The sequence below is a fragment of the Ixodes scapularis genome, unplaced genomic scaffold, assembly GCF_016920785.2.
Source record: "Ixodes scapularis isolate PalLabHiFi unplaced genomic scaffold, ASM1692078v2 PGA_scaffold9__187_contigs__length_104089568, whole genome shotgun sequence".
NCBI classification, from domain to species: domain Eukaryota; kingdom Metazoa; phylum Arthropoda; class Arachnida; order Ixodida; family Ixodidae; genus Ixodes; species Ixodes scapularis.
This window is the reverse complement of record NW_024609884.1, coordinates 60139377-60164476: the sequence shown is the minus strand read 5'-3', so window position 1 is coordinate 60164476 and position 25100 is coordinate 60139377. Positions and strand designations below refer to the sequence as shown.

The window sequence follows — 25100 nt, the reverse complement described above, 5'->3', positions numbered from 1 at the left end:
GCCACATTGTCGTAGCAGTTGTCGAAGGTCAATATCAAGACCGTGAAAAAAGGTTCAAGCATTTATTTCAAGTTTCTTTGCAGTTTGTATTCTTGGTCGTTCAGGTAGTTGTCAAACAGCAAGATGAGTGCGAGGGGTAGAATCTTCTTGTCGTACTGCTTGAGAGCTGGACAGGAGCGCCACTTGTAGCGCAACATTCTGTGGTTGAAGGCTTCGTCACGTGGAAACGTCTCGTTGTTGCTGAGCACAATCACCGGGGTCCGTGTCACAATCATGTCCGGCGAGTACTTGACCGCTACATTGTCCACATCATCACCAAAAAGTTTCTTGATCGTTTCGTACGCGGCCGATTCACCGTTTGGTTCGTTCCAAATCAGCCATCGTTTACCTACCGCGTCCTGGAGCGGAAAGTTTGAATAGCGATTAAAGTTGTGAATGGTGCCGCGGTTAAATAAAAGCTGACGGGCATCAAAGAAAAAATTTTTACCTGCACTAGGGGGTGAGACCACTTCCATGCAGTTTTTCTTGGGCACGCGAAGTTCTAGTAAATTGTACAAGTCGTGTACAAATTCGGGCACGCCCTCTCCTAGTTGATACTCGAGCAAACGCACCATTGCTTCCCCGTACGAGGTGCTCACGTCTATATAATAAGCACTAATGTTGCCGTGAGGCGCGTCAAAAAGCGGGTTAGTTGTGGAATAGAGCTGAATGTAATCTAACGTAGTCCAGTTGCACAGCTGCTCGTTAAACACCTGAATCGCGCGTTGCAAGCGTTTATCGTCTAGTCGTATAAATCGCAAGTCTGGACTGTCTAGCCATACTGGCGTTCGGATTATACTGTTTAGCGGCGAAACCGGATTCTGGACGATGACTCGGTACAGCGATTCTTTTGTATGTGCGTTTTGACGTCCTCTGGTTTGACCTGCAGTACTCGTTCCTGGGCGTAGCGACACAGCGTCTTGATTGCCTCCTATACTTCTGGAGCAGTCTTCGCAGGCAGTTGTACTCGGAAATGCTACAAGTAATGTTTCCACTGTTCGTGAGCCTCCACATCCAGTGTGTCCTCCGTGTTCCCCAGGCGCAGTTCCAAGGTGTTCGCGCCAATTGGCTCCTGCCACCGCAAAGTGCTTGAGCCGACGGGGGTTTGTAGAAAAATACACGACGAGACGCCAGTAGTCCCACCCGGTGGCATTACTAGTCCAAATCGAAGCGCGATTTGGTCGACGGTGGATCCCATAGAAGGCAACGCATCGGCACGATCCGTTTGACCGTGCGCAGTCGTGGACCATGTGCACGTGGGGTTTTCGACATCCATCAAGGTGAAAAGAAATGGCTGTGAATGCGAATCCTGAGCGGGGTCCTCAAAGCTTCGCGTGAGCGTTTGATACAGGCTCTCAGCTTCTCCAAGACTTCCAACGGGAACAACATCGTGCACAGTTCTTCGTCTCTTCGGAACCCGTCGTAACTCCTCTGCCCATCTGGCTGGAACCCGAGGGGATTGGTAATCTTCATCCATTCCCGTTCGTGCTGCTCCTGATTCGGATATATCGTCGCCTGGTATTTGGTCCAGCGCTCTAGCAAGGTACGCAGAGAAATCCAATGGTTGGACATACTGAGTGGCAAGTCCTGAGTCACCTTCTCGACGAGATCGTCCATGCTGTCCCTATAGACATGTGGACCGTCAAACATATATTCTAGCAGAATGTGTAGCGGTACCTGGTCATGTAGGCCGGACGCTACAATCCCTACAACACTACTAGTAAATCGATATCTCAAATGGACGGCCGTATTTTTGGAAAAAGAAGTCGAGATTGTACCAGGCCGACGAAACACGTGACCGTCAAGATACCTAGTTTCCTCCTTTCTTCGCTTCGCTCTCTCAAGGCCGCGAGGCGGAGAAGACGCGAGGCCGTTCCCTCTCCTTCTCGGAGAAACATGACGTCAACATTCCTGCCCAAATGCGCCTCCTTTTCTTCAAAAATACGGTCATCCGATCGAGATATCGCGGTATGAGTGTCGTTTTGGTGTTTGTAGCATCCCGTTGCACGCTTTTGCTGCGTGTTTTGGGGAATCCAGATTTCGGTTTAGAATCCCTTTAAAGAGCCAGCTGAACATTGGCTTTGCCCTCAACTCGACTCTCACAGGTATGTCAAACTCGTCTTTAACTGTGGAAGTATTCATACAAAGCTGAGCTTGATCAGATATATAACAACCAATATAAAGATAAGAACCAGCGGGCTAAAATTTTACTGCAGTTCTGAAATGAGACAGAGCGAGCATGGCAAGTTAAGTGAACCCGCGTCGAGGAAATGCGGAAAGTTACAATGGCAACTAACCATCCGGCGGCAGCCCCGCCGCGCTAGCTTTTCAACACCGCTAACCCAGCTTTCAGATGTCTTCCACGGACCACAACCCGGGAAATGCTTTGAATTAATATTACGAGTGAAGACAATTTTGTGCAGAAAATTAGAGTTGTAAATTTGAACATAGGCCAACTTGGGGTAGCTTTTAAAAACTTGTATAAACGTCAAATACTGTTAAATATGGAAGTAGAAGGGTATTTTGCATTGCTGCGACAATTTATATTGTGTGCACGTGACTTACGTGCACTGTCTTACTATTTTATTTTGTACGGTACATATGATGCCAATACATGTCTATAAAATCTTTGTGTTTTTTTTTTTTTATCTCTGAGATAACTATAAACTAAGTGGACTGTTTTGTTGTTTTGCCGTGTCATAGACCAAGTTCCTTATTTTTTCACGGTGCCTGTACATATATATAAATGTGTTGTTGTTGTTGTTTTTTTCTTACGTTGAAATTACTGATGCATTGTAAGTTTTTAAAATGATTGTTTAATAAAAATATGTGTATATATAGCTCTTTCGCATTTTACTACGCCCCCCCACCTCCCGCCCTTTTCCCTTGAGCGCACACGCCCAAATAGGGCTGTCAGTTTGCCCCCCTCAAGACAAAATCTTGCCGACGCCCATGCATCAACCTCGATGAGAACTACCTCACAGGGCGACGTTCTTGATACCGAGAAACTAGACGACATAGCCATCGTAAACCTGTCGGGCGTCTCTATAACCGCGGAAGAAGAAAGGCTACTATCAAAGGGTCTGAATTTCTGCCCTGCGACCGGTCATTTCTACCAATTTCAAATCCTTCGAGACCTGGAAAATGTTGCCATATGTCTACGGCTACGCGAATACTTTCTAGACAAACCACCCGAACCCCAAAAACCGCATTTGCGACCTACGAGTGATTGGACGACTAGCACTCAGCGCGACAATTGTCTCGATTTTATATAGCCGCCTAACAACGGGATATTTTCCGGAAATATCACAGTCACGGGGCAAGAGAAACAACTGAACGGAATCCGAAAAGGAATCCCTAAAATTACTAGCGGCTAGGAGTGATATCATAATAAAACCCGCGGATAAAGGTGGGGCAACAGTCATACCAAGAAAATATGACTACATCCGAAAAGGCCACCGCCAACTAAACGATCGAAAGTACGAGCCACTTACGGACGACCCTACGGCAGAACAGACGCGGGTCGCAATCTTGGCACTACAGGATCTTCTAGAACATGGGAGAATAACTACTAATGAATACAATACAATAAAGCCAACTCACCCTTCCTGTGGTCGCTTCTATGCATGCTCCCAGAAATCCATAAAGCTGGCAACCCAGGTCGACCAATCGTGTCTGGATCAGGTAGGATAACTGAGCCGATATCGGAATACTTAGACAGTTTAATCAGGCACATACCCTTAGCTATAGACTCTTATATGAAGTATACTACCCACCTCTTGGGAGAAATATTTTTATTTGAGTGCACCGGAGGGGTCGTATCTCGTCGCCCTAGATGTATCATCTCTTTACACCAATATCCCACATGACGATGGAATAGCCTCTCTCATTGAAATGTACGAACTACACAGACAAGTAGACACCTCTGATAGTCACGTAATTGCCACCCTCACGCATCTGGTCTTAGAACTGAACTCATTCGAATTCGACAAAGAATATTCTAGGCAGGTCAACGGCACTGCGATGGGTACTAAGACGGCACCTAGTATTGCCAACATATTTATGAGAAAACTGGAAACCAAATTCCTCTCCGACTGTTCTTTACAACCAATGATCTACAAGAGGGTTATAGATGACAGTTTTCTTATTTGGCCGCACACAGAAGAGAAGCTGCTAGAGCTTATTAATCAGTACAACACTGTACATCCAACCATCTGCAATGCTCACACTTATTTTCAGACCAGTATCAACTTCTTAGATACCACTGTAATATTAGAAAAAGGCATGCTTACAACGATTCTTGATCGTAAACCAACAGATCGCCAAAAATACTTTCACTACGAAAGCGACCATCCACGTCATTGTAAGAAGGGTATACCCTACAGTCAGGCCCATCGCTTCAAACGTGTATGCTCCCGGCAAGAGGACTTCCAATCCATCTCTCATCATCTAAAGAACGCACTGGAAAAACAAAAAATATCCATCGCGAGTTATTGACGACGCAATTAAAAAAGCTACCCAACTAAACCACGCTGGCCTCCTGGAGGACCGTCCTCCTCAGTGCAACTCGCAGCGCATGAATTTATGTCTAGCATATAGTATGAATTTCCTCAACGTAAATAATGTTCTCAGGCGACATTATGACATTTTAGAACAAAGCGAAAGCCTTAAGCGTGCATTCCCATCAGCTCCTGGGTAATTCACAGACAATTACGCAACCTTAGAGACAGCCTAGTTAACTCCCGACTGAATTCGTCCCAACTAAATAACGGATGCCGACCGTGCATTAAAGCAGGATTCCTGCAAACATATACGAGAAACTAACAGGGCCAATAGCACGCATTCCCAGTTCTCAATAAAAATCCGAGGGCAGCTTATGTGACTCCCCAAATATAATTTATCTGCTACAGTGTGAGGTGTGCAAAAAACAGCATATAGGACTGAAACAGCGTTTAGGCTACGGTTTAACAATCACAGATCGCACGCAAAATTCCTGCCGAGCCTGCCAATTTCAAAACATCTCAGCCTCTATAGAACTACACATTCGATAAATTATCTGTTACACTTTTAGAGACTGGATTCAAATCAAATCGGGAACGCGAAGAACGCGAGTCATACCTTATATACCGATTTAACACAATAAAAAAAAAATAATAGACGCCCGGGAACACTTGCATCGATTGAGGTGCTGTTGAATAAATAGCACGATAACGATCACATATAATAAACCTTTTGGGCCTAGAATTCCGTGGTGCGTCTTCGTTCCTTTCTTGTGTTGTTTAGTTAGTTTCCGTACATCTTGTGTTTCCGTACTTCCTACTACCTTTGATATGTCACCTATGTATTTGGCGACCTCCGTCTGCGGCTTCCTCCGACTTAGAGTTCGTCCTTTCCTTTGTACAAGACGCTGGGCGGTGTGCCCTTGTCTCTTCTCCGTACGCAGTTTCTTTTTATGCAAACTGTATCATTCGGTTCGTTACCTATTTTTTTCCTTTTTGATTATGTGACATCTATGTATTTTGCGAGCTCCGTGTGCGGCTTAGGGTTCGTCCCTTATTTTGTGCGAGATTCTGGGTGGTGTATACCCTTATCTGTTCTCCCTACGTAGTTTCTTTGTACGCCAACTCTCCCCTTTAAGGACTGTATAAAGAGAACCACATATTTTTTGTAACCTTATTCCTGACGAAGACCTGCCTCAGCCTCAGGTCGAAATGTCGAATAAAATCCTCCTGATTTGCTTTCCCTGCATCCCTGCATCTATCTATCTATCATATATATATATATATATATATATACGTGTGTGTGTTTTTTTTTATTGCAACAGACTTTTTAAAAATAAACTATCAGAGGAGCGCGGATAGCGTTTTCACGGATAGGTTGTACGGCGAGGCGGACACTACACTCCGGTAGAAATGGAACTACCATGGGAATAATTAACAAAAATCACTAAGTAACTTTTTTAATTACAGTTTTTAGGGCAGCGGTGTATGTGGCAGATTTGTAGGCAGTACTAGTTTAAGATCAGCCCAATTTTTAAAAACACCGAGATGTGCGCATAGTTTGAGATATTGATTGTCAAAATTGTGCCATTCTGTCCGGCGTAAACCGAAACCAAGCGCATGAGGAGCGCTGGAAACACCACGTCATCCTACGTCGGAGGGAAACGCCCAGTGACGAAATCACGTCATGATTTTGATTGGTTCGCAAATAATACGCGTTTGGTATTTAGCCGCTGGGCGAGTAAGATGACGATACATCTGACTGGCCCGTACGTGCGGCCTCGCCAGGCGTGCGATATCGGTGACGAGGCATTTAGTAACGGTCGCAAGAAAGCGTGGCGATAAAAGAAAAAAAAATGGTACCGATAGATAGGTTGATGAATTTTGTGACTGGCTGCTACTTGGACGAGAATACGGCTCGCATTGCCCCACAACAAAGACGCGCGTTTAGAATAGACTGAGTTTTGCTTCTGAGCTTACTGGCCTACCGTTGCAAAACACGCAACACTTCGCAAAAAAAAACAAAAAAAACAGGGAATCATTAATTGGAGCACCTAAATGAGCTGCGCCTAGAGTATCGGCACTCTGTCCTCCAACATTGTTGTGGGCGCCGCCATTTCGGTGCTTGTGCAGACAGACGCAACAGCTGATCGTCTTGATTCAAAAGTGTGACTTCCTCAGCATTAAATTCGCGGCTAGGAAGCTCATGTAATATTGTTTTTTCTCTGTCGCGAACTGTCTAAACATTTGTGGAGGGCGGAAGAGGGTTCCCAGTGATTTCAGATAAACCTTCAGATAACTGGCAACCATGCTTTAAGCCACAAGATGAGTAAGTGTCATTACTCTGAAGTGTAGCTTATTTCGTGGCACTATCGCCAACGTGGAATTGGCGATAGTGCCACGAAATAAGCTACATATAAGACAATCTTGAACAAGATTGTCTTATACGGGACCTCTGAGGCTACAAGGGCGGCCTCTTATTGCCCAGGCCATAATAGCATCAATGTGCTCCCGTAGTACCACACTTTTCCTCAAGTGTTCCTGTCAGACTTTATTCCTAGAGTTTGTACAAATACAAAAAAATCTGCGTGTGTCGTTTTTTTTTCGTTTTTTTTTTTCTTTTTTTACAGCGGAGCTGTTAAGGGCTAGGTTCCCCAGGATCGTGTCCGGTATGTCGACACAAACCTACCTGGACAGCTACGGCCATCTATAAGCACGGCGGCAAGCACACAACCAGTATGGTTTCCGCCGTCGCTCGCAGATGGCGTTTCCATTTAGCGCTCTCTGGGCGGCACCATTTTGTTCGACAGCAGCGCCCTCTCCATACATCCGGGAAATTCAGCGGGTTCGGCGGGGTAAAACGAGAGAGAGGGCACGCGCCCGACTCCGCTAGCAGACGTCAAAACGGGAGGTTGCCATTCTCCATCTTTGGGCTGTATCGGCGGGCTGTACGGAACATCGTACTCTCGCTCGTGGCTGCCGCTGTGAAGTGGTTCGCGTTCTTAGAATAGTTATGGCTACTCCAAAATCAGCCTAGAGCTCTCTGTTATTCTACTTCGGTAAATGATCAACTGACATCTTTTTTCCGTTACTTAAATAGGAGTTGAGTCAGCTGGAAGTACTACCCTCAACTATTGCGTGTATTGCGGCAGGAGAGCACGTTTTTATTTATTATTTCAGACATTCACTCATGGTCGCTAAAGGCCTACACCAGTACGAACTTTGTATAGTAAAAAAGGCACAGCCACCGGATTCACTTTTCGCCGGAGAGACCGGCCAGTCTGACACAGTTTTCTCTATTTTTTTTTTTTTTTTTACACGCAGATAACAGCGCAGTTGGACTCTGTTAGTCTTTTTTATCTAGCATAGTAATACACGATAACTGGCATGCCAAAATCTGCGCATCTGCGCTTGAAATTCCCAAAATGACGCGATTTTAAACAGAGTTTGTACGCCAGCCGGATGCTAGGTACAGCCCACTCGGCGGAGCAGACGACATTCGTGTGAGAGGGGGAGGACATTTTTTTCTTTTTTTACCCTCTCTGCTATGACCCTAATGGAACGGTCTATAATAGAAGAATGGATAGTTGGGCGCGTTGGTGGGAATTCATCGTAGGAAACAGCGCGAAAAACAGACGACGACGAAGAAGAAGCACACAGTGTATCGAGTACAGCTCCGCTGGTCTTCCTTCTTCCCAAAAGTGGAAATGCTGAACGTTTTTTTTTTTTTTTTTTAGTAAGCTGTTTATAAGCTGTTAGGCTTTTTGCTAAAGCTGCGGCTGAAAATCATAAGAGCTAAGCCATGTGGCTGAACCGTGTGGTTTGCTTCGCTTATTTTGATACCGGTCGGCTTCTGCAGTGATGAAAAATAAATTCAAGAATTAAACGTACACAAGGGCAGAATTTAATTAATTCATCACCAAGAACCGATACCTGATACATAACTCCTCAGAAAAATACATCTTAAATAAAATGGACGAAGTGCTGTCCTTCCGCTGCAATGCACAGCGTGAATCGCTTCTTCATTGAGTCTACAGCTCTTTGGGTCACATCTGCGGGAATGCTGGCACATGCGGAGACTATCCTCTGTTTCAGGTCAGCCACATTAAGTGGCTCTGTGACATACACCAGCCCTTTAATGTACCCCCAGAGGAGGAAGTCTATAGATGTCAAGGCGGGCAACCTTACAGGCCAGAAGATGAGCCCCAGGCGTCCGATCCACCGACCTGGAAAGTTCTCATTGAGCCACATTCTAGCACGAGCCAAGGAGGGAGGGGGTGCGCCGTCGTGCTGAAACGATTTTTGCTGAAGGCCCGGAGGAGCAGATCGGAGCCGAAGTTTCATTTCATTTCATCTATTTAACCCTTAAATGCCCACAGGGGCTTTACATAAGGGGGGGGGGGGGGGGGGGGGGCAAATCTAAACACTCAAAATAACACACACAAAAAAAAGTCTAGGATGTTTGTGAAAACGTACAAACAGGACGCTAGGTGGTGACGAGAGAGGGAATGGCAGATCTGAAGTTATTGCATTCTGTGATGCTCACAATAGGTTCCGGGAGGTTGTTCCAATCAGTAATAGCCAATTGTAAGGGAGAAAATTTGAATAGGTTAGTCCTAGGCGTAGTCAGTTGAATTTTGAGTGGGTGGTCAGTGCGGGGAGAGATGTGGGTGGCCGGAGGGCAGTATTAATCTTTTTTTAAAGGAAAATTATAATATATTTCGTGCAGGTGGGTAAGACGTGATACTTTTCTCCAGTGTTTTAAAAGAGGGAGGTTTAATTTTGCTTTCATTGCGGTAACACTTATTGTAGGCTGATAATTGCGGAGAACCAAACCTGTAGCCCGGTTCTGTACAGCTTCCAATTTTTTCTTCCAGATACAACTGATGGGGGTTCAAGACAATGGATGCATACTCGAGTTGAGGACGGATGAGAGAATTATATGCCATGAGTTTCGTTTCTTGCGTGGTCTTATAGAGATGGCGCTTTAAAAATCCCAAACTTTTGTTTGCTTTCGCAGATATGTAGTTTATATGAGGCTCCCATGATAAGTTATGGTTAAAATCGATGCCAAGATACTTGTAGGATGTTACGGCTTCAATTGGTATGGTAGAAAGTGAAGAGTCATATTGAGTAATGTTCTTTTTTTTTTTGTAGTAAAGTTAAGAAATTTCGTTTTGTCAACATTGATCTCCATTTATCATTCGACACCATGCTTGAATTTGTGACAAGTCATTTTGCAAGAGGGTACAGTTGGTTACGCTCATTATCTTTCTATAAATCACGCAGTCGTCCACGTATAATCTAATAGTGGAATTCAGAAGAGCCGGCAGGTCGTTTATGTATATTAGAAACAACAATGGACCCAGCACGGTTCCCTGCGGTGCTCTCGATTTAGCAACTTTTTGTGACGAACAATTGTTGTCTATAACAACGTTATGTGTTTTGTTTTAAGGAAGTTTTCAATCCAGTTTATAACGGTCGTTTCTACTTTAAGTGCTTAAACAACCGGAAAGAATAAACACAAATTCGGGACGCAAACAGACGATACAACTCTTGAAAGAGTTGTATCGTCTGTTTGCGTCCCGAATTTGTGTTTATTCTTTCCGGTTGTTTAAGTATTTACAAACACGCTCGTTTTTTAATGTTACTTTAAGTGCTTTTAATTTATGGATAAGACGGCAATGTGGGACTTTATCGAACGCTTTTTGGTGTTTTTTTTAGGTAGGTTATGGTGGATGTCCGTTAAAAATTCAAAAAGGTGAGATTCACAGGAGTACGACCGCCGGAAACCGTGCTGGTTTGTAAAGAACATAATATTTACACATAAATAATTTATTACATTAGAATAAACGACATGTTTTTATCAATTTATGTACCTACAACAGAGGTTAGAGATATGGGTCTGAAATTGGTAGGGACATGTTTTGCGCCATCTTTAAAAATCACGATAACCATTGCAGATTTCCAGTCAGCCGGAACAACACCAGAGTCAAGGGATTTTTTAAATATTCGGGATAAGAGTACACTAGATATGTCACTTGTAATCTTGAGCAACTTTCTACTTATAAGGTCAGGACCGGGAGCCGAGTTAGATGGTAAATTTGATATTCATTTTGAAATTCCGTCATTTGTTACACAGATCTGAACCATTTGGGTGGTTATAAGTTATTCTGGGCAGTAAGAGGGTAATGGAAAAACTTCATACGTGAACACTTTACTAAAGAAAGTACAAAACAGCTCACAAGTCTCGGCTGTCGATAAACTTTTTCCAGAGGCTTCAGTCAAGCTGACCGAGTCCTTTACCTGCTTTGGATTTACAGCGGACCAAAACTTTTCGGGGTTTGTTTTCAGTATATTACAACGAACCTAGTTTAAAAACTTATCTTTCACATTTTTTATTTCATATTTGCAAGTTAAATAACACTTCTTGTATTTGAACCATGAAATAGCAGTCTGAGACGCCTTTGCGGCGCGAAAAAGTCCATTATTTTTATTGAGAAGCATCTTCAAACGTGTTGAAAACCGCGGATTCGAAAACGACGCGTGATTGGTTAGTTACAGAATAAATTTGTCACGCAACTCAAGCAATTTATACTTTAAAAAAATCCAGTTTTCATTCAGAGACCTAGAGTCAAATTCCTATAAAAACCAAGCTGAAAATAGCGAAAAGTGTTGGTTAATAGCGTCGAGGTTTGCCCTTGAGTAACTGGAAATTGTTTTTGCCGAAGAGGTAACCCACATGATGAAATGAAAAGTTCAACATTAATAGATATGTGATCACCTATTGGTTCCATATACGCTGTATTTGCAACTAGTTCGGGATTTAAAATAATAAAAAAAAACGTCAAGCATGGCTTCACCACGACTGGGTTTATTAACAATTTGAGAAAGTGCAAAAGAGTATATAACGTCAACAAAATCCCGAGACTGTTCTGGAAGGTTCTGCCACGATAAAAATGGTATTTTATCAGACAGAATGGACCACTTAATTTCAGGGTAGTTGAAATCACCAGAAATAACAAGTACATCATTTGGGTATAAAAGCATAAAAAGACTCCAGAAAATCATGAAGTAGCGGAGCAAAATCCAGAACAATTGGAGCTTATAAAAAGCAACTACAATAATAAACATGTTAGGCATTTTATTCTAACCCAAACGGCTTCAAAGGTTGGAACAGTATCAGAACAATCAGTAGGGAATGTCTTTTTGACTGTTACAAGCACACCTCCTCCCTTTCGGCCTGCTCTGTCATTACGAAAAATAAAATGTGAGGGGTGTATGGTTAGTTCCGAGTTTGAGATATCACCTGTGATCCAAGTTTCTGTTAAAATGATAACGTCGGCTGAGCATGACTGGACTGCCGAAAGAAGGTCGTCCTGCTTTGTATAAACACTTCTAGTGTTGACAACGAAAAAATTTAGACTTGAAACGGGGCGAGAGCAGCTTTCGGGGGAGGAGGAACGCGGTTGATGACCGTGGGATTGCTATGCAGGGAATGCTTTTACCGAGTTAGATCGTTTATCGTAAATGTACTTTAAGTTTCCCATTATCAGCTTGTCATGCCGAAGCTTAAAATCTTGCCCCTTTGATTTTGCAAGCCTGACAAGTTCTTTTCTTGCATTACGGACATCGATTCAATAATCATCACTTAACCGGAGACTAGTTCCCTTTAGTTTAAACGTCATTGACAAGATCAGCTCTTTTTCTGTGTAGGAGTTGAATTTTACAATGAGAGGCCTCGGAGACGCTCGGTTTTCACGAAAAGAGCCAAGCTTGTGAGCACGCTCGATAGCAGGAGTGAGAATAGTGACGCCAAGCATTTCGTTGCAAAGACGCTTTCCTCAGATTTTGCCCATGTTTCACCGCGAACGTCAGGAAGGTTGAAAAACAAAAGATTCTTACGTCCAGACTGGTTTTCTAGGTTTTCACACTTCTGCATTACACGTTCAAGGTCTGCACTGGCTCTTGCATTCACTGTGGAAATTGAAGCGACTTCCTCTTTTTTCACTTTTAAGGCAGAGACATCTCGGTTAATAGCGTTCATTTGCGTCCTCAAGTCCCCAAGAACTTTGTCAGCTCCTTTTTGTTTCTCTTGTAATGATTTAATCTCATTTAAAATTGCAGCTTGACCTGCAGAAAGGCTGTTTAACGAGGCGAGAATCTGAGAAAGCGGGGAGATGTCCTCAGAAACAAGGGTATCCGGGCCAGGATTAGTTTCAATATCCCCAGACAGTAGAAGCAAGTTTGGTACAACATCAGCGATAGATGACATTTTCGCAGCACGCTGGGATAAATTACGCCAGATAATAATCAAACGTTTGTACACGTCGGGAGGGCACGACACCGCAATGACACAGACGTTGTTATCTCGGTAAGACGTCGAAAAAACACCAACCTGAGAAGTACCAGGGAATAAGTGACGCATCTATAGTTTCGGTGCCGTGCCCCCGACTCCCACAGAAGTGGTCCACGACTCCTTCCAAGATTCGTGTCTTGTAGACTTCGTTGCCTTCAAAGAAATAGGGTCCGATAACTCTATTGCCTGAAATTCCACACCACACATTGACGGACCACTGGACTTGGCGCTTGTGCTGCCTCAACAAAAGAGAATTATTGTCCGACCAGAAATGGGCGTTTTGCACGTTGATGTTACCGTCCCGGCAGAACTTCGCCTCGTATGTCCAAATTACCTTGTGAAGGAAGTCGTCGTCCTCGTCTGTCTGGATCAGAGCCTGCTGCCCAGAATTCTCGCCGCTTTTGAAAGTCCAAATCCGTAAGGTCTTGGTGGAGGCAGAAATGAAAAGGATGGTAGTTGTGCCTCCTTAGCACCCTCAAAACAGAGGTGACATTGCTTTTTGAGTCTCGAGTAATTTGTCGGGTGCTGGCTTCAGGGCTGGCTCTTAAATACGCTAGGATGGCAATCTCAAAATCTTGATTTGAAGTCACAGTTCTCTCGCACCTCCGGTTACCCACAGAACAAGTTTCAAAAAACTGTTTAAAAACCCTCGCAACCGTAACACGGGGAGGAAACGGCCATTCTGGATGGCGAGACGCGTACAGCCTCGCGCCTAGCCTAGAAGTGCCGTTCATTTAGGCGCGTGCCAGAACCATGTTCACTTTTTCCTTCGTTGAGTATCTTGGCTGACAAGGGAAGCCATCCCACCACTGTCTTGTGGTGTACTAAATAGCAACAGCCTAGCCGCATAGTCGTCCAATTAGCCAACACTGCAGTCACAGACTTCATTCAACCTATCTACCAATACTAAGTTTTTGTTATTGTTTTTATCGTCACGCTTTCTTGCAACTGTAACTAAATGCCTCGTCGCAGATATCGCACGCCTGGCGAGGCTGCCCGTATACGGGCCCGTCAGATGACTCGTCATCTTATTTGCCCAGCAGCTAAATGCCAACCGCCAATATTTGCGGACCGCCGTCAATCAAAATCATGACGTGAATTTCGTTACTGGGCTTTGCCCTCCGACGTAGGATGGCCACAGTGCTTCCGGCGCTCCTCATGCGCCTGATTTCGGTTTCCGCTGGACTGAATGTTAAAATTTCGACAATTATTAACTCAAACTACGTGCGCTTTCGGGATTTTTAAAGATTGGGCTGGTCTTCAGCAAGCAGTGCCTCCAAATCTGCCATATAAACCACTGCTCTAAAAACTATAATTAAAATGAAAGCCGTTTACAACTCCCTGTAACGCCGGATTAGAGCGCAGCTCTTGAGGAGGAGGATGGAAGGTTACTGAGGGATAGGTGACTCCCTGAGGTCACGTGACCTCAGAGGGGGGTCGCGTGACATCAAGGGTCACGTGACCTCAGGGGGTCACGTCACCTGAGGGGGATCACGTGACCTTAGGGGTCACGTGACATCATGGGGTCACGTGACCTCAGAGGGGTCACGTGACATGGGGGTCACGTGACCTGAGGGGGGTCGCGTGACCTCAGGGAGTAACCCTCATGACCCTCGTGAGGGTAACCTTCTTGAGGGTAACCCTAGTAACCCTTGTGAGGGTAACCCTAGTAACCCTTGTGAGGGTAACTCTCGTGACCCTCGTGAGGGTAACTCTCATGACCCTCGTAAGGGTAACTCTCATAACCCTCGTGAGGGTAGCTCTCATAACCTTCGTGACCCTCGTGAAGGTAACCCTTTTGAGGGTAACTAACACTCGTAACCCTCGTGAGGGTTATGAGGGTTACGAGGGTTACTCTCACGACGGTTACGAGGGTAACCCTCGTGAGAGTAACTCTCGTAACCCTCGTAACCCTTACGAAGGTTACGAGGGTCACGCGCGACTACGCCGACGGCGACGCCGCTCAAGCCGGAAACGGGCGCCTAAGAGCTGCGCTCTAAAATGAAAGCCATTTACTCCTTGTAACGCCGGATTAGAGTGCAGCTCTTGAGGAGGAGGATGGAAGTGTACTGGGGGATAGGATGGAAAGGTACTGAGGGATAGGTAACTCCCTGAGGTCACGTGACCTCAGGAGGGGGGTCACGTGACATCAGGGGGTAACCCTCATGACATTCGTGAGGGTAACCCTCGTGACCCTCGTGAGGGTAACCATCGTGACCCTCGTGAGGGTAACCCTAGTAACCTTTGTGAGGGTAACTTTCGTGACCCTCGTGAGGGTAACTCTCATAACCCTCGTGAGGGTAACTCTCATAACCCTCGTGACCCTCGTGAGGGTAACCCTTTTGAGGGTAACTAACCCTCGTAACGCTCGTGAGGGTTGCGAGGGTTACCAGGGTTACTCTCACGAAGGTTACGAGGGTAACCCTCGTAACCTTCACGAGGGTTACGAGGGTTACGCGCGGTTACGCCGACGGCGACGCCGTTCAAGCCGGAAACGGGCGCCTAAGAGCTGCGCTCTAAAAGTTAATTCGTGATTTTTTTTTTACTTTGTCATCTGGTAGTTTCATTTTTTTCGGAGTGTAATGTCCGCCTCGCCGTAAAACCTATCTGTCAAAACACCATCCGTGCTGCTCTGATATTTTATTTTTAAAATTCTGCTACACTTGAAAAGAAACACCATATATATATACCGGGTGTTTTCGCGAAGACTTTCAAAAATCCTAAACATTAGGGCGTTTAAAAAAAAAAAAAAACTGTCTTCGGGAACAAGCTACCAGCCACGGCGGATGTCAGGAATTGCCAAAAACATACTAATTATCCAGCTAATTAATTAAAATTCCTAATTAACTTTTTCATTAGTGGAAATAGAGATATGGTTCCAATTAAAAAGGTGCTGAGCGTTACCGAAAACCACTAAATCAGTCATTTTCAGAAAGACTTTGAGCGTGTGAGAAGAGTAGTAGCGCACTGAAGTTACCACTCGTGGAGCAGGCAGGTCCGGCCTTCGTCAGGAAGGCCGGACTCCGGCCGAAACGTCGAAGAGTAAATCGTCCGTTGTTGCTGTTTTCACTAAGGGTTTTTTCTTAGTTATATACCCACGCCTTCGGCCTCCCGCCACCATGCCCGTTGGATTTATACGGGCATGGTGTTGTATTTATATATATACGGCAGGAAAACGTACTTGAGACGGTGGTTTGGAGTTTTTAACATATTATTCGCAAAGTTCGTTGACGTCTCGGCCTGAGACAGACCTTTTTTAAGACTGGGTACATGAGACGAAATATTGACACACCTTGGCTACATCACGTGGGTCATGACGTCAAGAAATTATCCGTACCCCCCCCCCCCCCCCCCCCCCCCCCCCCCCGATTCGCGGTTCACAGCCCGCGTAACAGACGATGTAGCCTCGCGCGAGGGGGTCGACTTCTCTTTGTATTTGATGTGCGCCACTGTATTCTAGCACGCTCTTGATGCACGGCTGAAAAGCGCCCGGGGCGAGGCAAAGAGCATCGTCTTCGAGGGTACGGACGATACTTCACTCTAAAAAAAGCCCGTGCGTCTACTTTCCCGCACAACACTCGGAGAGCCAATCACCACAACTTACGGAGGCAGCTCAGCGAATGACGATGCCGAAACATGTGTTTAGACCAAAAAACGCAGTCTGAGTTGTGACATTAAGCAATGCAAGCGTAAACACAAAAAAGTGTATATTGCTCCGTTAACAGTCGTAACAAAAAGATGCTGCGCGTGCCTGATTCGACTTTGCTGCGGCAGTCGCAATAAATATAAGCTAAATGACAGTTACAGTTCTCGTCTGGCACGGCCGACCTGAATGTCATTTACGTAAATGCGATTTGAGGTGCTCGTCTGCCAGTGGTATAAGAGGACTTATTGTTTCTAATATATTGGCTCGTTCGAATAGCTCAGTCAGTAGCGTGCTCGACTCCCACGCCGCTGGCTGTAGTTGGATTCCCGCCAGCGCTTTTCCTTTTTCTCATTCTTTTGTTCGCATGAATAGCTTCACGTGACTGGTTGAGTCAGTCGTCCTTCCATCGGCGTCAGAGTACCGTATTTACTCGAGTAATAGCCGCACTGTTTATGAAGAAAGCCGGAGGGTTCGCTTTTCCGCGGAGCACGCAGATTGCCAATCACCGAGTTCGACAGCATGATTCCAGCTGTTTACAGGCCAAGGATAACGTCCTCGTGCCAGGATACCGTCTTCGAAGATTGAATCTGTATAGAGGATCGTAGTCTCGACCTGGTTATTCGCTATGTTATTTATGCGCAACGCAATGATTGGCTGTATATGTGTTCTGTGGGAAAATATATGCAAGGGCCTTGTTCATAAATAGTGCGGCTATTACTCGAGTAAATACGGTACAGAGTGTCCCTGAAACAAATTTAGAGATTGTTTTTAATGCGAAAGCATTAACTGTCTCATGGACCGAGCCGACGTCATCAGCTTTGAAACCACGCCAAACGGCTTCATTTTTGATATTTAGAAAACTATGCAGCTCTCTTCAGTATCATATAGGAAGACCCCATGTCAAATATTACCATCTGATTCCGTCTATATATTTAATAAACTGGCCAGCAAACCTTCAAGCGAGCCAAGTCGCCGAAATCTGCCAACTCTAGCGTGCGACGTGAGGCGCAATCGTCAACGCGTCAATACCGCGGAGTTGGAGCGGCTAACGTTGAACCACTACGTCAGAGGCATGACTACGTCATTCTCACGTTTTGTTTGTTTTTACTTCTCAGAGCGAAATCGAACGATGACGTCATGAGTTTCTCCTCCCGGTGTTGGCTGAACGGCGTCCACGTGATCACCGTAACGCGGATGGGCTAGTTTGCCCTGCCCTGCGCGCTTATCGGTCTGTTTCTCCACTCCCCCTCTCCTCTTTCGTCTTTTCCCCTTCCCCCTCTCACCCGCGCCATCACCGTCCACGCCATGCGAAGCAACCTGCCCGCGTCGCGTGTCCTGTCCCTCGCCCCCCCGAACGTCACAAGACCACGTGGTTCGACATGACGTGGCCATGACTGTGACGACACAAGACCAATGTTGCCTGACGCAACCGAAGTTTCGGTTTCGGTATCAGCTGATGTTTAAATTAGGATTACACAAATAATGTTCCACATTTCGCGAATCCGAAGACGTAGAGCTGTTTAGTAGTGCTTTGTGAAATGGAATCACATATATACCTAAATTTTTCCGAATTGAGCGGAGTTGCCCTTAAAATCCTTCTCCAAGTCAAGGCAGCTCCCATTCACCGGTGTGGCCACGGCACCTTTACCGCTTTGATCCCATTGGCCTGCGCGCGTCGACCAGTCTCCCATTCGCCGGACACGCAGCGCGATGGAGTGGCCAGTCGTTGAAACTGACGCTGGGCGTCAGTTTCAACGACCGGCCACCTTATGGCGCTGCGTGTCCGTCAGCGCTAGAGTTCCTGTATATAGCTACCTACGGTTGCGCATTCAGCCTCGGCGGGTGGCCGTAGCGCCGGCTTTCCCGCACGCCCTGGATACTTTGCTCCTCACGTGACTAAATTTGGCGAATAGCGGTGCCGCGCGCGCCGCCGCGCATGGAAAACAGGAGAGGAGGAAAAGGAGGCGGAAAGCAGGGGAACATACGTCGGGGCGCGAGCAACGTCGGCGGAGCGACCGTAAAGGTGGCTTTCTTGCACGGCGCCGGACGCTTTGCTCCTCACGTGATGGATCTCGGCAAATAGCGGCGTGGCGGCGCGGGGAAAACAAATGCGCCACTCTGCTCCCCCTTCGGGGGAGCATATCGACGAACTCTAGTCAGCGCCAGATCAGCGCCAGTCAGCGCGCACACACGCGTAGTGCAAGTATGATGTACATGCTTTCGCATTCACAACTCATAAAAAGTGCTTGGGTGTACCTCATTTTTTGTACCGCAAAAATAATTACACATCGCCGAACGCTCATTTTCCGCCCAAAAGTTGCGCTAGAGGTTCGAACCAGATGCCAAAGTTTTAGCACGAACCGATAACTTAATTAAAACTTACGTTTTTTTTTTTTTTTTTTTTTTTTATTTTAATGGCAAAATGGTGACCGACGGAACTCTATGGCCCCAGAAACCGAAAATGGGCAAAAATTGGCCTTATTTTCCCGTTGAAATTTTCATTAAATCATTTATAACTTTTGAATGAAATATCGGTTCACGCTGAAACTTTGGCGTCTGATTCGGACCTCTAGCGGTGCCTTTAGGCGCAGAATGAGCGTTCGGTGATGCGTAGTTTATTTTTGCGGTAAAAATGAATTCTGCAATTTTTTCTTTTTTTTGGAGGGGACACCTTTTACGTACGACTTTCGTTACTTTATGTTTCTCGGCACAAGTTCACCGCATTAAACGTTCCTTTTAAGTTTTATTATTGAAGTTCGTGTTTTTATTCGTGACAATATTCCGAGTCTTGTGCCGTCATCCCAGGTGACCAGAGACAAAATGGAAGACGGAAATCCCTAAGAAATCGGTAGACACTGGACGGCCAGTCCTTGATAGAGATCACTACACAAGTTTTACTTCAGGGTCACGACACTTGACCCATCTTGTTGCTTAAAATGATTGTTACCATTCATCTGAAGCTTTATTTGAGACCGCAGGAAACGGTGTTTTGTCCTTCAGAAACGCTAAATAGAGACAGAAACAGAGCAAAACTATGTCGCCTGGGGTTCCCGTCGCCGTACCTAAGGGTCAGGAAGTCGCATTTTCGAATCTTTAGCTATCCCCCACTGCGCTCGCTCTGCCCTAATTTCCACAATGGCGGTGTTCACAAGGAAATCGGAGAACGCGGTGCCGCTACTCTACGCTTGGAATATTTAGTGGTTCTACTCTTTGACAGACAGTTTTACTTGTGAGGAACAAAAACGAATTAACATCAAGAAGCAGCAAACATATTTTTCGTAATCATTGGGTCCTTGAGCATGACTGAATTCATTGTTGGTGGGTCCTCGACACGCCCCAAGCGGAAGGCCTTGTCTCTTCTGGGAAGTATTGGTCATCTTACCGTAAAACTGTGGACGTGTGCATCAATGAAACCGCTTGTTTGTTCTCGGGATCTGTTTAATTGAGTAGGGATAAAAAAATAAAAAAGAGTCTTCCTAAACGAACCAGCACGGCAAGCTGGTTGGATGCTGAGTCGTGCTCGGTGAATGCTGGGTAAATGCTGGGTGGATGCTGGGCAAATGCTGGGTCATGCTGGGTGAACTGGTCATGCTGGTTGCTGTAGTGGACTTCCCCACCGGTTTAACCAGTTTAAAGCGATATACACAGGATAAACAAGCCAAGCTCTTCAGAAAGCCAGCCTGGCATCCAATTTATTATTTTCGTACTCGCGGCAAGCTCACATGAGCTCAGATGCTACACACCTTCTGCGCTGGCACAGTACTAACCGACGCACGAAGAGTGGTTCTCGGTGCAAAACAAACAGTGCTGTTAAAACTAGATTGCTTATGTCTCAATACAAAAATTACTGGAAACACACCAAAAACAGGCAATGACAATAAAAAAATACTACCCGGATGTGAGAAGCCAACCTGTGTCCCGCCAGTAATGGGGGCGAAGCGGCCTCTTGCGTAGTCGGCAGAGGCGAGGAAATCAGTGTGGCTTGGATGGCATTGGCGATCCTCCTCGGCACCACCGTCATTCACGAGCAACACAGATGTTTGACGACATGAAACGAAGCCTCAGTCGGGGCATCCGACATCTTCCCGCGCTGAACGGACTGCCGCTCGCTGTCTCCTCAAATCCCGCTTCACTTGCACCACCGTTCAAGTAGTCTCCAAAAAACGCGCACACAGCCGTCCCTTCAAAAATCTGCCCAGGATAGCCAAACGTGTCCCAAATTCACCGTTCCTTACCACTCTCTCTCTTTTCTCACAAACAAAGGAAACTCCCAGCGCGCCTGAAGCGCCCGGTCGTCTACCAAAAACGGGAGGACAAAGAATAGGGCGTTGCCTCGTCCCAGCCCAAGCCGACCATGGCGCCCGCCCTCCCAGCAACACCAGTTCGACCAGCTCTAGCCGACCTTGGCGTGCGCGCTCCGAGCAAGACCAGCTTGACCAGCTCAAACCAGCTTGGGCCAGCTTCAGCACCAGCTCGAACCAGCTTGACAAGCTTCAACTAGATTCAGTACCAGCTCGAACTAGTTCAAGTACCAGCTTTCCCAGCTGCAGTGCCAGCTCGAACCAGCTTGACCAGCTCGAACCAGCTTGATTACCACCTAGACCAGCTCGAACCAGCTAAACCAGCTTGACCAGCTTGATTTTCTTGCTGTTTTTTTTTTTTTTAAATAGGGGTTGCCTGCTTTTCCTTTATCATTTCCTTTTTCGCCCTCTCAACTTTATCCCATTTGTTTGCCTTGACTGGAGAGGAGAACTTGCCGACCGGGCTCGACGCCCTCCACGGCTTCCACGCCCTGTATTGTGTTTCTCCGCCCTATAGCTGCGAGAAGCGGAGTGCGTACGCTCCGATGAACGCAAATGAGCGAGGATCCGTAAAAGGGAGGTGAATAGAGGCACAGACGTTACCTGCTCACTGATTCATTGAAGAATTGGCAGTGAAAAAAGAGAAAATGAGTGTGTAATAGATAGATAGAAAGACCAGAGGAATAAAAAAAAAAGTCGAACCGAATATGTTCTTGTGATGAAATAAAAGTGAGAACTTGAATTTGGACGGTGTTGGCAGAGTAGCTTTGAAGGCGCAATGATTTCACTTGTTTTTCGCAAGGTAATGACGTCACGAGAGGGAACCATAGGAGGGCGCCACCAAAACATCTCGCCTCTAATGGTGCTAGTATATGCCTTTGAAAAGTGGAAATATTTTGGCCCAATTACCATTGCAGACACCCAAAGAATACGCAGATGGATATTCGCTGATAACGTGAACTGAGAAGCAAATCCAAAACAACACCCGTAGCATTTTTCATTAGATATGTATTTAAAAAATATACTTATAGTATGACATTTACATCCGAAAATTTTGTTCGTAGTTCAACAATTAAAACGAACCCAAGTAATTAAGTACACGAGAGAGCTGGCGAACACGGAATATCACGCGGCATATCTTCCATGCACCTAAGGCGTGCTCCAGCGCAGCCTGGCGCATCAGTCTTTAACGTCAGACACCTTCAGGAAGGAGGTTATCACGTAGAGGCAGTACGCGTTCAGTTGGTCAAGCTTCGTGGTGAGCGCTGTCCTCCTATGCGGCCTCAGGCAAACCAGCTCGTCCTTGACCACACCGGTGATCACGAAGTAGTTCTCCTCAATGTACTTGTTCGCTTCTCGGACAAGTGAATCAGCGGACAACGCTGATTCACTCGTCCGAAGCAAGGAAAGTTCGTACGTGAAGTACTCGCTCCGCCGATATACCTGGAAGGCTGCCGCAGAGCTCTTGTCCTTCGCAATCTTGAGCACGAACTGGAGCGCGCGGTTGAGGAGGGCGCAGTTCCTTCGCAGACATTGGCTGACGCTGAATCCAGCGACGCTAGACGCGGGATAGACAACGGACAGCTTCTGAAGAACTTGATTGGAGGACAGGCCACCCGCCAGGGTTACAAGGCCAAGTTCGTCAACGGGAGCATCGTTTAGGATCAAAGCGCTGAGCGTGCTGTTCTCCACAAGCATCGTGGCAATTGTTCTGCAGAGGCTGACACCGAGTTTGTAAGAACCAATGCGGAACTTCCAGATGCTTGAGTTAAACGCCAGGCCGCGCACGAGCCACATCAGGGACATGTTGCGAACCTTGTCCGAGACAGTTACCGAGCGGATGGTTTTTGTGACGCGAAGATTTGCCAAGGACATGAGACTCCTCCTGAAGCGCAGAGGGCAGTGGATTTTGAATTTTCGCACCGATCGGTTGGAGGCCAGGGCGCCGAACAGAGGACTCGTGTCAAATGAGTTGGTTTGTATAGAAGGTCTCGAAGCGTATCGTGGCATCGCAGCTTTTGTGAAAGTATCTGCAGCGACCAGGTGGACAATTTGATGCCTTCAAGCCATCGGTTGAGCGCCAAGGCTTCGACGAATTCGTTGAATGGCGCCGGTGACTCGAGAAGGAAACTTGTCGAGGCATGAAAGTGCTTCAGCGTCTTGTTGGAGGCGACGAGGCGCGCCAACGCCACAACCGCTTCATCAGTGAACGTGTTCCCGTCTATGGAAAGCTCCAAGAGCGTCCGGTTGTTCATGAGTGAATCAGCGATTGCCACTGCACCGTCGCTGCGGACGAAACTTCTGGAGATATCAAGTGTCCGAAGCGTCTTGTTGGACTGGAGCATCCGAGCGAGGAAAACAGCACCGCTGTTATCCAGGTCGTTGCGCTGAAGATCAAGGTAGGTCAGGGAGGTGTTGAGCTCAAGCGACGAGGCGATGGCTTGAGCACCTGTGGGACCGATGGAGTTCCCGCCCATCTTGAGGAACTCGAGTGTGCTGTTCCCCGCAAGGGCTTGGCCAATTGCAACCGCGCCTTTGTCGTTTATCTTCGTCTTGAAGAGGCTAACACTCAGCAAAGTCTTGTTGGTTCTCAGCAACTGGGCGAAGCGCTGCGCCCCTCGTACGCCGACCATATTAGAATCGAGCTTCAGGCATCTGATGGTATTGGAAGTCTCGATGGCCTTGACCAAAGCTAGGCAGTCGTGGCCCCTCAGCCTATTGTCGGAAAGTTGAGGTCTGTGAGTCTCGTGTTCGCTCGATCGATGCTCTGAACTAACGCGGTCATTTCGGTGGCACCGAAACAAACGTGGCGGAGTTTCATTTGGACGGGATCTCCTCGGAGCATGACGCGAACAAGCTGACAAAGTTGGGGCTTGTTCATTTGATGTTCATTGAGTGCGATTTGCCGGATACCAGCGGTGGGGTGGACCTGCGGTTGGCTCTCGTCGTCGAACAGTTCGCCTGCGTAGCTGAGCTCGACTTCCTGAACACAGTGGTGATTGTTCAACAACCGCTTCATCAAGAAAACGGAGACGACACGATACTCCGACGCGCTTGGGTTGCAGTTGACGAACGTTCGAAGCATCAGCCTCCCCGAAGCAGTTTCTAGGAGTTCGATGCCGGCAGGGTGCAGGAGACTGTTCCATATGTCAACGTTCTTGGCGATCCAGCAGCGCTCTTGCCGAAATCCCAGGATCGACGCAGACGTAAAACTGTGAGTATTTGTGCAGGGAGCATTTACGTCTAGGAACCGTTCCCTGAAGTATGACTGCACGTCGGAAACGCTTGTGGGTCTTCGCGAATCTTGTAGACTCGACGAACGTTTACGCTTTCGTGGCGGCGGCATGTCTCGCTACGTTTGTGCGGGCGTTCTGAGTTCGGAAACCACGCCAAGACGCGAAGGCTGTGCAATTTGGCTTACTGCTTGTTCGGATGGAGGGCCCGAGTTATGGTGTTACCGATGTTGTAAGCCAACGTTGGTGAAAGGCGATGTTGGGCTGCTCGCCCCACTGCAGCTGCACAATATCGTTCCAAGCTCGTTCAGTCACGCGCTCTCGCCCTGTCCTCTTGCTTCCTCCACGCGACCGCTCCTCGTCGTTTTTATGCTTATAAATTAAAAGCTCGCGAACAACGCTTGCTGTAGAACCCAGGGATGCTGTGTTCGATCCTCATCCGTTCAGACCTGAATCAGGTCCCCATACCGGCATGCGGTCGTGCATCACTACCGCGTGGCGCATTAAGGTTAGCAGTCGTACACTTCACTGGCTACATTTGTCCACGTCCTTGGGAAACACTGTTTAAATATCCAGTGTCTTATTTTTTTTTAAACCGAAATGGTTAAACAAAAGTGTTCCACAGCGGCTTAATAATTTTGTTCATTTGACGAGCCACAAGATGACGATTGGTAGGCGCTGCACTCGCAAGTCCTCTGACTGACAAACTTGCTAGCAGGTTGGAGAGAGCACGCGAAGCAGGCGGGTTATTTCGTGTCTACACTCTTAACGGCGCCTCTATAGCTACCTATAGACGGATCAAACTTCTATTTTAGAAGTTACGAAGTCGTTTTTAAAGGTTTCGTACATTTTCCGTTGCCTTAGAGGTTAAAACGGCGATTCTTTTTTTGTCTCACGTTTAGTGGTTACGCTACGGCTCTTGTGTTGTAACCTCTAAAATGTAACGTTGGACAAGAACGGGTAATCCCTACAGGATTGACACGGTTGTTTACTTTTGTTTCCTCCTAAAAGAGAACTTAGAAA

General features: G+C 46.6%; 2 protein-coding genes and 1 pseudogene across 2 annotated transcripts; all 3 read right to left on the bottom strand.

The window, feature by feature from the left end:
- Positions 1–62: 62 nt before the first annotated feature.
- Positions 63–1656, bottom strand: LOC121833794. Its single transcript, XM_042287423.1, has 2 exons — positions 1614–1656; positions 63–937 (listed from the first exon to the last, which is right to left on the bottom strand). The coding sequence occupies exons 1-2, from the start codon at positions 1654–1656 to the stop codon at positions 63–65; spliced, it is 918 nt and encodes a 305-aa protein (XP_042143357.1).
- A 1457-nt stretch (positions 1657–3113) lies between these two features.
- On the bottom strand, positions 3114–11956 carry LOC115316372 (annotated as a pseudogene).
- Positions 11957–22023: 10067 nt separating this feature from the next.
- Positions 22024–23929, bottom strand: LOC115312436 (NLR family CARD domain-containing protein 3-like). The gene is made up of 3 exons (XM_040220345.2): positions 23622–23929; positions 22885–23559; positions 22024–22729 (listed from the first exon to the last, which is right to left on the bottom strand). Exons 1-3 carry the CDS (start codon positions 23927–23929, stop codon positions 22024–22026), a joined length of 1689 nt encoding a protein of 562 aa, XP_040076279.2.
- Between the last annotated feature and the right edge of the window lie 1171 nt (positions 23930–25100).